This window comes from Arvicanthis niloticus, chromosome 15, assembly GCF_011762505.2.
Source record: "Arvicanthis niloticus isolate mArvNil1 chromosome 15, mArvNil1.pat.X, whole genome shotgun sequence".
Classification (NCBI taxonomy): domain Eukaryota; kingdom Metazoa; phylum Chordata; class Mammalia; order Rodentia; family Muridae; genus Arvicanthis; species Arvicanthis niloticus.
Window position 1 is genome coordinate 23,541,911 of NC_047672.1, and position 15,289 is coordinate 23,557,199.

General features: G+C 45.2%; 1 protein-coding gene across 1 annotated transcript in view; it reads right to left on the minus strand.

The window, feature by feature from the left end:
• Positions 1-15,289, minus strand: part of Tmem178b (transmembrane protein 178B) — a 368,133-nt gene that overhangs the window by 233,671 nt on the left and 119,173 nt on the right. Inside the window, exon 2 of the mRNA XM_034519416.2 lies at positions 12,964-13,077. Coding sequence (XP_034375307.1) covers positions 12,964-13,077 — 114 coding nt within the window. The remainder of the gene's footprint in view (positions 1-12,963; positions 13,078-15,289) is intronic.

Here is a 15,289-nt window from a genome sequence, read left to right on the forward strand (position 1 = left end):
AGATCAAGATCACCCCAAAGAATGATTGCTGCAAAAGTCTACTTCCCCTACCCTAATAGCTTTTCTCTTCCATTACTTCTGCTGGGTCATGGGCTAGAGGAGAGGTTGAACCCTTATTAAAAGTAAGTTGCAAAAAATGTATGCCTATTCTTGGGTCCATTTTAAATGCCACTGTTATAACCTGTTATTGTGTCTCCTCTGGATACAGTGATGGCATTTGCTTGTCATCCTCTGGCACTGGCCTTCACCGTCTTCACCCGATGTTCCTGTTCTTTCACACTCTCAGAGACTCTAGGCTCACTGGCCATTCCCACTCCTATCTCTAATTCTGTGGACACCACACACCCTCAGTCATCACCAGCAGTGAAGGCTAGACCTGAGCTGTCATTCCAAGAACCACCAAAGATAGCTCCTTGGTACAAAATCTGACTAGGACTTGTAAACACTCAAGATCCCAAGTCCTCTGCCTCCATTTCATGAGGGAACAGAGTGGGATTAGTCGTTTTTATTAAATCGTACATCTCTCAGCTATGCTAAACAAGGAGCTGGATTTTAGCACTTTACCCATAAGCCAGACATACCTACTCCTTCCAATGAAGAATTATTTTAACTTCCTAGAAAGAAAAAGCTTCCCTTTAGTTCCTAAGGGTAGAAATTAGGCTAACATAGACTAGGAGGATGATAGTTGTCACGTGACTCTGACCAGGCTATGCTGTTGGGTGGGGTGGAGAGTCCTACACTGACAGGGTAAAGGAGCAGCTGGCATGGAACTTGCCGTTGGCATTACACCACTTCCATACTCAAGGACAACTGACTGAAGGGCCCTTTTCCTTCCCCTCCTCCCAACTCCTGAGAGGATGTGCCCCTAAGCTTGGAGGAGGCAGCAGCAACTTGTGTACAATTGTACTTCCTTGTTTCCATGGTAACCAGGCAGGCTCTGAAGTTCTGGGAGTGAGGCAGTGTGATGAGGAGATGGATGGATAGAGATGTTGATGTCAGTCAAATATGTCACCTCCACACCCGTGTTTAGCAGCCTCTTGGCTTCAGGAGTATACACACACACACCTCTAACTGCTCACTTCTAATTTTGTGCCAGGTGCCCAAGCAGAGAGCCTCAGGGAAATGTATATTAATTAGTTTCATTTTACCAATGTGAAGTGACACTGGAGGCGGAGACTGAAAAAGCCCTAACACCAAGGACACTTGATGTTCCTTGGTTGGGTTTCGGGATTTCATTCATATAAGCCAACAAAGGGCACCTCAAGGGACATTCATTAATTTTGTATCAGCAGCTAGTTATAGGCTGAGAACATGGAGTGAGGAGTCAGCTTTCACAGAGCGGGCTGGAAGTGTCAAGTCTGGGGGGAGGGGAGGAGGATCCTCCCTAACAAAGGCAGGTGTGGGCAGAGTGGAGACAGCAAGTTCATTCAGAGGCAAAATTGCCTAGAAAGTACAAAGATGCAAAACTTCATCTTTCTATTCTAAAAAACCTCATTTGTGAGTCACTTAGTTAGAATTCAGAACCCATTTCCAAAGAAGTCCTGTCTATTATAAATGATTATTGGGTTTGTAGGGTAGCCCACAAAAGCATCTTTAACTCAGAATGTAGATGAAATACTATACATTTGCAATGAAAGGTAATAGAAAACAATCCTGTTGTGGTAGCAGTAATTAAATGAAGGAGAAAAACAGAGGAGTGGAAAATAAATGGCTTTCTTTCATTTCTTCTGAATGTTCCAGGTCTTAGATGGAGGGTGTGCAGCCTGCTTGCTCACTCCTCATTTACATTAGGCAGTGGCTTGGAGAACAGGGCAGAGTGGAGGAAGGGTGAAGGTGGAGGGGACTGATCCATTGGGAGAACAGGGCCAATGGGTGATGATGTGAATGGTTCCTGGGGTGGGTGGGCAGAAGAGCATGGATTCTACACTCACAGCATCCTACATTCAGTGTCCAAGGGCATCTCTCCCCAAAGCTATGGGGAGTTTCCTACGTCTTCCACCTCAGTTACCTTCCTAGAAAACTTAGAAGATGCCTTCAGAGGATGCTTACACGGTAAATACTGGGATGGGTCACAGAGCAGGCCCACTTCACCACAGGACCTGTTACCCAGGTTCTGGGAGACTCTATCAGTCTCCAGTACTGGGCTCTCTAGGGATTATACAGACAGAGAGAGTCACATGCTCCAGACCATCCCACTTCAAAAGCTCATATTTAAGAAGTGACCAATGTAGGAGAATCAAGGCCCAGCCATTTCAGCCTGAATCAAGAGACTGTGTGCAGGGCCGCTTGTAGGCTAATGCTTTCCAGTGGATACCATGGTACATGCATCCCAGCCTAGTTTCTTCCTCTTGCAAAATAACACCCCATTTTTTCTTCCTCCTATGGCTATTCCCAGAGAACCTTCTTGTGGCAGACACAGGCAGATAGTGAGACCGTCCTTTGTATTCCTTCTCTTTGCCTTCATAGAGCCAAAATCAGTAGAAAGGACCAGTAATACCTCAGATAGTTCTGGAGTTATGGGTACTGGAAGTCCAAGGGTAGACTGCAATGCCAGGATCTGATGGATATAAGGAAATAAGCACTCTTCCCCTCATACAAAGGGCCAGGATGTCTAAATTACCTACAAGAGTGTGCTTTTAATATGTGCATGGTCAAGTTTAAATTTGGATGTAGCATCCATATAAGAAATAGAAGGGTTGCTCCTTTGGCATGGCTGTTTGATACAATGGCCACTGGCCATCTGTGACTATTTAAATTTAAATTAACTCAGATCAAATACAATTTAAAACTCAGTTTCCTCATTAAAGTCGTCATCTCTCTTTTCTTTTTTTAAGTCTTTGACAATTGTATGCTAGCATATAATAAATCTTGGTTATTTTCACAGGCACACCCACTACCCCTTCTTATCCCCCTGCCTCCTCCCATTCTTCCTAATGAGTCTCCACCCTACTTTGGTGTCTTTTTTTGTGAAGGAGTCACATTTCAAGTGCTCACTAACCAAGTCGGTTTGTGCCTACCATGTCTGGCGGAGCGGACACTTATCACAACAGGAAGTTCCTTTCGATGGTGCTAATTGGGATAGTGAGTTTGAAGGGGATCTGAGACATACACAAGGAGAGGAAAGATGAAGTCTTAACGCTCCCTCTCAAGACCTCTAGGCCACCGTTCCATGATCAGCTACTTTAGGAAGCCACCATGACTTGGAACTATGTAGGCCTCCTGGCTTGCTATGAACCTTCAAGTTCAAACTGAAATTCAATGCCAGGGAAAGAAGAGAAAAAAAACAGTGGAGAACAGGAGGCAGGAGGAGGGCAGCTCCCCAAATCATCTGTAGCTGCAATCTACAAGGCTAGTCATCAATCAGTCTGAAGTTTTGGTCCTTTTTACTAAGCAATACAATGTGCAGAAGCCACACCCACTGCCAAGACTAGCTCTATGGACCACCCAGGGAGAGGCTGTACATAAAGCAGCTTCTTGGTCCCATTGCTACCCCACCTACCCACCTGCATATTTCCTGCAAGACTCTCCCCAGGATCCTCCTCTGCATCAAGCTTTCCCTTTTTCATAGAACCTATGAGAACCTATATCCTCCTAGAAGGCAGGGCTGGGCTATAGCAGGAAAAGAAAGCTTTCTGAAGAGCCTGGGCAATTTCACTGCAAATGCACTCATGTCGTGTTTGCCTCCAGAACTCAGAAATGCTGCTTTTCAGACACCTAGTACATAAATCTTCTCTCAGAAACATGTTGCCGTTGTTGTCTAAACAGCATTCTTATTGGATACAACTGATAAATTAAGGGCTGTTGCTATCCTACTGAGGAGCTCAAACACTCAGGATTTTCTGCTTCTGAAACTCATCTCACAATATGCCACTGTCACAAAATAACACTCTCAGCTGCCACACACACACACTTCCCACTCCGATGCCACACACACTTGATATGCGCTCCCAATGCACACACCTGTGTAGACAGCAAACCCACAACAGACAACTCACATAGACTCATGCAGGCGAAGCCCACTCACAGGCGGCCTTAAGCAGAACAGAAAAGACTTCAGTCAGAGAAACGCCACTGCAGAGGCATCCTCCCACCCCCCACCCCTGGGTCTCATGGGGACCTTAGCACCTAGGATATCTCCTTGGTTCCAACATTAAAGCGTCTAATATTGGTTGGCATCAGACTGTGCAGTTACCAAAAGATCTTTCATGAATCATTTTATTTCATTTAAACTTTATAATAAGTCTCCAGACAGAAATCACTGCCTCGGTTTTTCAGTTGGCATCTACTGGGTTCAAAAATACTTAAAACTGTTTGCCTGGGGTCAAGTATCTAAAGAGGCAGCAGAGCCCAAACTCAACCCAGTCTCCCACAGTGAAGTCTGCCTCTGAGTAATTTAATACTTTGTAGATCCAAGACAGAGATTTGAGGCCAGGTATTTAAACACATAATACAGAAAAGGAAATTCACTTTACCTCACCCATGCTGTTTCATTCAAATCACAGCACAGGTGGATGGGAACTAAGTCTCCAAAACCATATACCCACATCAAGACAGCGTGTCAGAGGATACTGTAAAGTAGACTCCATCTCCTATCCCTCACACAGTACTCATGTTCCTCCAACCTGAGCCACCTCTGACTATAACAGCCCACAGCATGCCCGTCAGTCCAAAAGTTCTCCATTGGAATGTGTTACAGGATCACACAGGATTCTGAGACCCTTCGCCAGAGCTTCCAATTCAGGGTCTGGTCTGGGACCTAGAAATGTGCATTTCTATGTCCAGATGATACTGAATGCTGGGCCATAGACTCAGTACTAATGGTACGACTTTGACTCCACAGTTAGAACATTGCTACCCTTCATGCTTTGGCGCCTCTCAGACACCTCTCTCCCATATTCAGAACCCCTTTCCTTAATCCCATAACCAAGCCTAGTACTTGCTGGAACTGTGGCTCTTACTTAAACGACCATATATCTTGTTATGGGCATTTTGCCTTGCGTATCGTAGTTTTCTCTTAGCTACTATTCTCTATTGCAAGTCCCCTCCCCCCCCCTTACTTCAGGTTTCTTGGGAAACTAGGACTTTATTCCCCTTGGCTAGGCCTCCTTCCTAGAAAATGAATCATGGTGTCCTAAATCTCACAGTCACACCTACAATTTCATAGTCTTCACCCTGGCCTTGACGCCAGAAGACTCTGTGCTTAGACATTGATGCCTTGATTCAGCATTCCATTCCTGAGCTGTTCTTGGTGTGGGCACACTCAACCAGCACCAAGGACTACCTCATTACTGTATCATCAATCAGTGCTGGATGCTGCACTCTGATTGGGTAGACTCACCTACAATATTGAGCTCCCTTGTCAGCACCCAGAGCTTGGACAGCTCCCACGAGAGGGACAGGACAGGCAGATCCCACACAGCCCCCATGCTCTAAATACTCACTCATGCCTCTGTGATCTGGCATGTCTGTGTTAGAACTTGCTTTTATTTCCCCTACAATGAATCCTTGATTTAAGTATGGAAGTTGGGACCTGTGATATAGATAAATTGGCAACATTGTCCTTTGCACTCTTTGTAGTCAATAAACAAACACCAAACATTCAAGCAGGTTGATTCCTTGCCTGGCCAGCACCTAGAAATACATCATCCAATTTGGGAAGCGGAATACCTTTTAATATCCCCTTCAGCACCAAACATGGGGGTTCTCAGAGAGAAAAGCACTCCAGGATATCGAATGAGTAAATGAACAAATAGATGAAGGAGGCCAGTGGGCTGTGCCCAGTTCCCCCTGGTGGCATCTAGAACCGTCTACTCAGCCACCAGAAAACAACTTCCAATCTGCAGATGCTGTGAGAATGCCTCCAGGCCAGACTTCTGACTAATTCCCTCCACAAAATTGGACCTGCACATTCAGGTGAACTGTGGCTTGAAGGCTGTAGCTATGCCAACACAACAGGTCTCAGATCTCTTTCAGTACATGGATGTCTTTAACACAGAAGACCGTACCATATTCCTCTCCACTCCTACTCCAGACCTCTGTCCTTCTCCACCCCACAAAAACAAACCCTCCCTCTTGCCAACCCATTGTCAGCATTGACTTTTACCACTCCAACTCGCTAAGCAGGTGAATTGGCATTTACATGTGTGTTAATGAATTCAATGTACTACCATTCATGAATTCATGCTACTGTGGTCCCCTCCCTCCTCATTTCCTCGGGTCAGACCCTGAAAAAGTCAATTTAGAAAATGCTATCCAGAGAAGGTCAAATGGTTCATCAAATTAGGGGATGTGCTTTATGGAAAACATCCCAAGAGAGTGAAATAAAGTACAAAGAAGTACGTCTGGGCAGGCAGCAGTGCTGTGAGGGAAGAAATGTCCCTGTTTGAGTTTCTAAATGCAATGTCCTATTAACGGTTTGCTCTCTCTGCCTGGATTGCTGCAGTAACACCACAGGAATGCTGGGAGAACAGGCTCAGGGCAGCCTCTGGGCTGCAGGCTATTTGGATGTCCCAAAAGGTTTACAATGTTCCCTGCAGGATCCAGGACAGAGAGACATGCAATGGTTTGCAAAAAGCAAGGACTTTTCGTTACCAAGCAACATATAGCAAGGCCTCATTGGTTGTGTTTTTGTGCTACCAAGCTTTCCCAATTCTAGAGATGGTTTCTTGCTCCTAAAGACCCCTCTGGATGCTGCTCTTGCAAGCAAGAGACAGCTCACAACAGATTGTACACAGTGAGAGCTGAACACTAGCTGGGCACAGAAGCAGAAGGAGAAGAAGGAAAATGGCTGACACTGCAGGGGACCTAAGATGCTACTGTCTGGGATGTTTACCTCATTAGGCTGTTTTACATAACATAAGCCAAAAACAGAAATGGGGGAAAAAATGCTACAGGGCCAAAGTTCAGTCCAGGATTCTGAGTCTTTCCTCTGAGACTCCTTTGAGGCTGAGAGGGATCTCCAGTTAGCTCCTTCCTCCCTGGTCTGGTTTCTTTATCTGCAAAGGAGCCACAGCAACAGACTGGATTCTTCTGAGGAGGAATCAACATAACACCTCAGCCCATTTGGACAAAGGGGTGGTTAGTGAATCGTGACTATTGATAGTTTCATCCCAAGCTCCTTGGTCTACAACATCTACTTGACCATCCAGGGATGGCAGAGGAAGAATGGACCAGGAATCCAGCCGGCTCTGTGGTGTGGAAGTCTGAAGTCCAACTAGGAAGAAGTTATGAAGAACAGCTGTATACAGACTGATTTGAACTATCAAGTCCAGTGGCAAAGTCAGGTGACACAGGGCAAAGATCAAAGCCTGGGGTTATAAGGCCAGTGTCACAGAGAGGGACAGCAAACTGTCTGTAGTGCAAGACTGAGGGTGGGGGGAAGGAGACTCAAAGCAGGTTGTCTGTGTCTAGAAAGGGCAGACAGTGAGGATGAGAGTAGAGAGGCCAGGTGAGGCAGATCAGGTATGGCCTACACAGAAAGGGCAGCACTTCATAGCATCTTCCCACATGTGAACATGGGCAGGGCTGCTCCCCCAAAACTGAGCAGACCTAGAAGAGCTTTAAGGAAGTAAGCAGCCATTTGGTGTCTGCTGTGAACATGACATGTCTCAGCTGTGATTTCTTGTCCCCCTTCGCAGCAGGCCCATGCTGCCTTGCTGTTGGTGTGGGTGAACAAACATCCATTCACCCCAGATAGTACTCTGACAAGAAAGCAAGGAAACAGCTCCACCCATCTATCTTGGTGCACCCATGAGATTATCTGTGGTGCTACTTATAGCAGCATAGACGGGGAGTTACTTAGTGGAGCATAGGTGACTCAGAGATGGTTGCATCACTGAAAAGTCACCCCAGCATAAGTGACAACTCACAGAACCCCTTCCCTGGAGTTCCCACCCTGCGTAGCTTGCAATTCTGATGGTGGGAGTGGTTCCTTTCTGCCACAGTTGGTGCTGCTTAAGTAAACCTGGTAAAATCTTGTAACATCCTGTGCTCCCGACGCCTGATTAGTTGCATGAACTTCTCTCCTCCCTCCAGGATGGATGTTTCAATTCCCAGGAATGAACGATGCAACAGTTGATTACAATGCCTTGTCTCCCGTGCAAAGTCTGTGCTTCCATTTCTGTCTTGCTCTCTTCCCTCCTTCCTGTCTCTCTTCTCCCTCTCTGATACAGGCTGGACTTTCCCTGCATGCTCCACACCTAGCCACAGCATGGATCACCATGTAGCACAAATGTTCTCTGTCACACTGATAAAGCGGCTGCAATACAGGAAGATACAGGACTCCCACACTAGAGGTGAGCACAGCTTGTCTGGGTCTTGTGGCACGTTCTATATACCTGGGGCATAGCCTCAAGGCCAGTGTGTGTGTGTGTGTGTGTGTGTGTGTGTGTGTGTGTGTGTGTACACGTTGGGTGTGGCTGTAGCTTGAGGCCAGGAAGTCAAGAGAGGGATGTCTTCCCTCCCCTTCCCTCCTTCCTCCTTACTTCTTTCCCTTTACCCTCCCCTTCCTCTTAGTTCCCTCCCAGCCATCTGAAAATGTGCAATGTGGCCATCCAATCTAATTAGTCAAACCCTCAGTTCTGACAGGAGGAGGCTTCAAGAAAAAAAAAAGTCTACTTTCCTTTGCTCTCAGCCTCTCAAAAAATAATACAGATCTGATTTCAGGAGTGGAATCCCAGCTCCTTGATCTTCACTGCCAGAGGCAACCAACTGTGAGCTGAGACCTCCATCTTACAGGCCCACCTCAAGCCGAGTGACAGAATTGTGAGCTCACAGACACACTGACTGAGTCTTGGGGCTCTCACTGGGGACTTCAGGCACAGCTGCCATTGAGTCTCTGCCAGGTAGATCAAGAAGTCAGGATCAGGAGGGCCAAACTTCTCACATCTTTCAAGTGTCTGTGTCTTCCCAGCAGCTTCAGCACCTCCAGCCACCCCAGCTGATGGGTCTCTGTTTCAGGCCTCTCTCTGTGTCTCTCTCTGTGTCTCTGTCTCTGTCTCTGTCTCTCTCTCTCTCTCTCTCTCTCTCTCTCTCTCTCTCTCTCTCTCTCACACACACACACACACACACACACACACACACATCTGTCCTTGCTATCCCCTGAGCAAGTGTGCAAGAAACTGACTGTGCAGATAGGACAGGTCAGAGGACACAGTAATAGGAAGGACAAAGGTAGAGCCATTTGGGATGGTCTCCAGGGTTTTGGGCAGGGGTGCATGAGAACACAGAATTCAATAAACAAGTGCTGGCCCCTCAGACTGGATTTTAGGTTGTGAAAATTCCACAGGGGTGTATCTAGTGAGAGGAGGGAGATAGCCATTGCAATGCCACAGCAGTGCCTGCCAGCTTCTCCTGGCCACCAGTAATCAGATTCTGTCATGTGCAGAGCATTAAACCAGACAACTGACCCAAACACTGGCATTTGTTAGGTTCATTTTCTGAGGCCACTGTCCACTCCTTGATGGCCAGCCACTGTGACACTGTTCTGTCCTGCTCCAGTCCTGGAAATGGCAGGATATCGGACTGAGGAGGACAGAACACCTTTAGTCCAAAAAGGTCACTGGCTCACCTCTGCCACGCACCTGGGCTGGGACTGGAGCGAGTCAGTAACACAGAAGGGCAGCCAGGCTTGAGTGGTCCAGGAACACACATGTCCATTTTAGAAGGAGTTCTGCCATCTCCCATGGCAAGGAGGAGAAAAAGACACTCACCAGATCTCACTGACACTTGCCATCCGAGCTAAGGTTAGGCCTTTGTCATACCTCACCCAGAGCAGTGGGACATGAGGACAGCTCCTCTGCTCCCTTCACTTGTGCACGTGTAAACACGCATAAACACCCCTACAGCCTTTAACCATGGGGCGAGCATGTCCCACACTAGGATCTGGAAGCCCTACAGGTCCTTTTTTTATCCTTTCACCTGCTGTGCATACCACCATGAGATGGAAGAGCCTAGAGCCCTACAGTTAAGCTTCCTATTGGTCGGGTTAACTTCTCAAAACATATAAGGTAGCTGTAAGCCAAATTGTGCCTTTTCCTATTTGAAAGCTTTTTTTTTTTTTTTCTATAATGGGCCAGTGATCAGGACACACACAAATTCCCAGTGAAAAGTGTACCACCCAAATGAAACAGAAGTTCAAGTGTTTGTTCAAGTGTTTGTGTTCATAATGAACAAGTTACCAACCACCCCACCCCCAAAATCCTCTAAGAAAAAAAAATTATCTGAGAAAAATTACAAAACATAAGATATTAAGGTCAAATCATCAAATAATAACCAGATGAACTTAATTTTGTCCCCTTTAGATTACTAAAGCACGCAGTGCTATTAAAACATTGATGAGGGTTTTATTTTTCCAGTTAGAGGGATAAATACAGGGGCTTGCATATACTAATTAGGTAAGTGCTCTATCATGGAGCTACATCCCCAGCCCAAGAGATCAGGTTGGGGGGTGGGGTGTTCCCACGTTTTTTCAGAGCTGATCCCATGAGTTTCCTAATATTTAATTTCTTCCACTTTATTTCAAAAGAGGTTTTTGTGCCTCTTTCCTACCACATGCCATCAAAATCTGACCTCTAGAAGTTAACATGAGCATAGACCATGCTCCCCCACCATCCCGCATTGCCAGTTATGCTTAGGACCAACTTCAACTGTGACAGATGCTCCCTCGCCCTCTGGCTTAAAATAGCTGTCATAGATGTCAGACCCAGCAAATGCTCTCTGCCAGCTTAATAGCCCATTAGGCGACTTCATGAAAGAGGCAAATGAATCCATCACCGAAGGGGAGCGTCAACTTCACCCACCACCATGGGCTAGAGACATTGCATGTATCAATCGTCAAAATGGCTTTGATCTGTTAAAAATAGAAGTTGGCACACTGCTTGGCTACAGAAGCTGCATGCTAGATTTTTCAAAACCCAACAGCACTACAGTTGGAGAAAGAGCACCCTGGAGACACACGGAGCTCAAAGAGGACCCCCCACAAAGCTCTCTATCTTGGCTGATGCCGTGCGGCCTGCTTCCAAGGATGGCATGATGGAAATTCTCTTGCAACTCTAGACATCTACCATGGCCACAGCCAATGGAGTTTACCAGGCTTCCCTTAAAGTGGCTGCAATTCACACTGAAATCATTCTCCTTCTGGCTGAAAAAAAAAAAAAAAAAAAAAAAAAACCCACAAACTATTTTAATTGCTTGAAGCAATTCTACTATGCTGTAATTATCACATTGCCTTGTAATTATTTGCTTTGTGAATGTCTCTCTCCAAACCCCATCCTTCTTCACCCCTAGACTCCAGCTCCTTAAAAGAGCCATGGCCTTGATATCCAGCATATGCCTGGCATGTAGGGAACCCCAGCAACTTCAGTCAGATTTGAGTTCATTTGAATTGGAAATGTCAGTAACTTTTCCCCTCTTAGATTCTGAATCTTATTATGAATTCCAGAATCTATTATACTTGTGTGGTTAATCAACAAGACTTATGCACCTTGAAGATCCTTTTAAGTGACTATACTAGACTGGTGGATTGTGAAAAATCAGAAGTTATCACCATATATTTCTATATTTGGAGTCTTCCATGCCTACCATCCAAAAAAAATTAATAACCCTGATTACTAGAGTCTCTAAGGCCAATCTCACATTAAATTGAATATGTATGTGATATACTTAGCTCAATGGCTAGCACATGGGGACACTCTTTGAACATTAGCTCTGTGTCCTCACATGCTACCAAGTGCCTCTAAAGTAGCAACAGTGTGGTTTTCAGGGCCATCCTCTGGCACCTGCTCTGTCATCACAAACCAGAAACACTGAGAGGCTATCATTTGGATACCCATTTTTGGTGTGGTTTTCCTCCTGAAACCAGAGCACGTTCTATTTTAATTTTGCTTCCTCTCTTTCATGTCGCCATTTCCCACCCCCAGCTGTGGCTGCATAAAGTCAAGCCAAAGAGTGGACTACAGCTGGTGGGTATCACACATGCAATGACAAAACCAGGCAAGAAGATAATGATGAAGACAAGAAGAATGCTCTAGCCTAAAGAACTGTCTTCTTCAGAGTTCAACTCTTAAAGAGCCTGACTATCAGGGTTTGAGTTTTTAAAAGCTCATGTTTATGCAATTATAATCTGATCCAATCCTTTGGAAGTTGGGTGGAAGAAAATAATGTAGGAAGAATGTCTGGCAAAACCAATAGAAGTACATCATGTTTTCTCACAGGGTGGACAAGTCAACATGATAAATGGGGCCAGCCGTGAGTGAGAGCTCTCTTGCCACCAACAGGCAGTGGATTCCCACGAAGAAGAAGTAAAAATAACTAACCGACTCTGTTTGCTCATTAAGTCACTCTCTCATCATAATGTATGTCTCTAAGGATCCCTGGACTAGAAATTCCCAAACCAATAGGCATAGATATTCTGCTCTTTGCTGAGTGATCATACACAGGCCAGCTGCTATCATTTGAAGGCACACAGAAGCTTGTATGCAGAGCCAGGCCCTCCTGCTTAATGACCTCCACCTAGGTGCAAATCCTCTAGTTAGAGCCTGAACCCATGAGTGTCCCTCACCCTTTACAAACGAGTACACAAGGGACTGCGGGTTGCCACAATAGGATTTCAAGCAACTTGGAGATGAGCTAGAGTTAAGTCCCAAGAGCATATCCCATCAGGTAGGTGAAATTTCAGATGCCTACCAGGAGAATGAATTAAGATCACACACTATAATGGTTTGAGTTTTGTTTGGTTGGTTTGGTCTTTTAAAATCTAAAACAAACTCCACAAATCTACAATGCAGTCAGAACCAACTCAGTCAATTCTGACCCATAGATGTGGGTTCTCCTAGATAGTCGATCATGCCAGTGTTCTGAGACCATCCATAGATCTCAGAAGGTATGTGCAACACCCCTACCCCGCAAAGCCCCCCAAATGACATCACAGTACAGTCCCAGCCAAAGAGACGCAGTTGCACTTACGCAGGGCATGCCACTCATCCTGGCGAATGGTCTTCGTGATGTTGAACGTGAGGTTCCTGGGGATGGTTGCTGAGGAGTAGTGGTACTTGATGTACGTGCATCTCTCAATTTCTCCTGGAAGAGAGAAATAGAAAATCCAGTGTGAATGAGGCAGGGACCTCTTGTCTTCGTTAGGGTTTCTATTGCGGTAAAGAGACACCATGATCATGGCAACTCTTACTTAAAACAAACAAACAAACATGTAAGTGGGGCTGTCTTCCAGTTTTAGAGTGTTAGTCCATTGGCATCATGGCAAGAAGCATGGAGGCATGTAGACAGACATGGTGCTGAGAGTTCTACATCTTGATCCAAAGGCAGCAAAAGGAGACTGGGTGCCACACTGGGCATAGCTTGAGCATAAGAGACCTCAAAGCCCACCCCCCACACACACTTCTTCCAACAAGGCCACACCTACTCCAAGACCACACCTCCTAATAGTGCCACTCCCCATGGGCCAAGTATTCAAACACATGAGTCTATAGGGTCCATTCCTATTCAAACTACCACACCACATCTTCAGCATCCTGGGATCCAGATGTCCATCCCAAAGAAAGAGGAATGCTTTGTGTTGGACCTGATGATAGCTACAGTTTGTACTGAGCAATAAGCTTGGCTCAAAAAGAACAAGTGAGGAAAGCTACAGTTAGATGGAGCTGACTTAGAAAATGCATCTCTGGGGCCACACGTACACTGGAAGATTCAAAACTCAGACTATTAGAAGCTTTTTTTTTAAAGTGGTGTCCATGTTTACCTACCCTTAAGAAAATCTAAGGTTGATGGCACTTGAGGAATAATACTTATCACTAATCCTGAGGGTGACCTCTTGCCTACCTATGCATTTACACACACAACTACATACAAACATCTACAGACACACATGCACACCACACACACACACACACGTGCACACAACTTCAAGTTTAAAAGGAATTTGCAGTCAAATAAATTTGTTTCCACACAGGACAGAGAGCTTGCTTTAGCCCTAGTGATATTGATATTATTTGTGCTTTCAGTGTCTAGTCATCTAGAACGGGAATAGGATGGGAAGGCTGCCTTCTATTTTTTCTCTCCATCCTCCTAACCTCACTTCTGAACACAAGGCTTTTAAATCAGTCTGGATTTCTTTGAGCTATTTTCTTCTCCTGTCTCTTAAACAAAATTGTGGCCCAACCACAGACTCAGTACCTGGTCCAGCATACTCCCTAACTACATTCTAAATCTTTGTCCTTAGGCCCACAGATAAGTGTAATTCTCACCTCTCATCAAGGAAACTTCTCTTTGAAACAGACAGAGATCATTATAGAAAATTATAATAAATCAAAGTGCAGGGTTGTGGACCCAATCCAAATAGATACATCTAAAAAAACAGCACCCACTTCAGGGAATATTTTGGAATAGGAAGAAGAAAGATTATAAAAGCCAGAGTCAGGGAGTTTGCTGTGAGACCATGTCTCCTAGTGACGTCAGAAGCCGCACCCATAAAGTTTCACCAACATGAGTGCCAAATCATGAGCTGAACAAGAGCATCAATAGACATGCTAAGGTGGATTCAGGAAAGCTTCAACCCCAAACAATAACTACAGACAACTAAGGAACGCTGAGCATGGATGAAATCGTCTTACCCATAGAAGAGCATACTAACTAGTTACCCAATACCAAATGGCCAGTCCTCAAAACACACATACATAACAAGTAACATTGTACAGGCTGAGCAGGTTATATTTAGGAATAAACATGTATATACTTACACATACATGCATATAACAACAATTAATGAGGCCAGAAGGTAAGGAAGGGTGTGTGAGAGGGTTCAGAAGGAGGAAAAGGAAGGGGAAAATGGTGTACTTATATTATAACCTCAGAAATAAAAGAAATAATGTTAAGTAACTATTAATCAGCTTGCTGTGCTACTCAAATTGCTGAACTGGTCCTACATCTTAGGGCAGAGGTCCTTAAAGTTCCCAGCACCAGCATGAGCATCCCATAGGAACTTGAGAGAAAGACATCTTCTCAGACTTAAGCCCAGGTACACAGAACCCACATGCTAGAGCCCGGCTAAAACACTTAAACTTCCATGTGGTTCTTGTCCTGTCTTGAGGACTGCTATCTTGGAATCTAACAGAATTGCCAGAGGATTAAGTTGGAACCTACCACATTTTGCAAGTTCCCAGTTCCTCCTCGAGTTTCTATTGACGTTTGCTTATCTAGGGGATATTAAAAACTTAGTGTCAGGGCATTGTGAAGAATCAGGAAAAGGGTGGGATTTTTTTTTTTTTTAAAGGTTAGG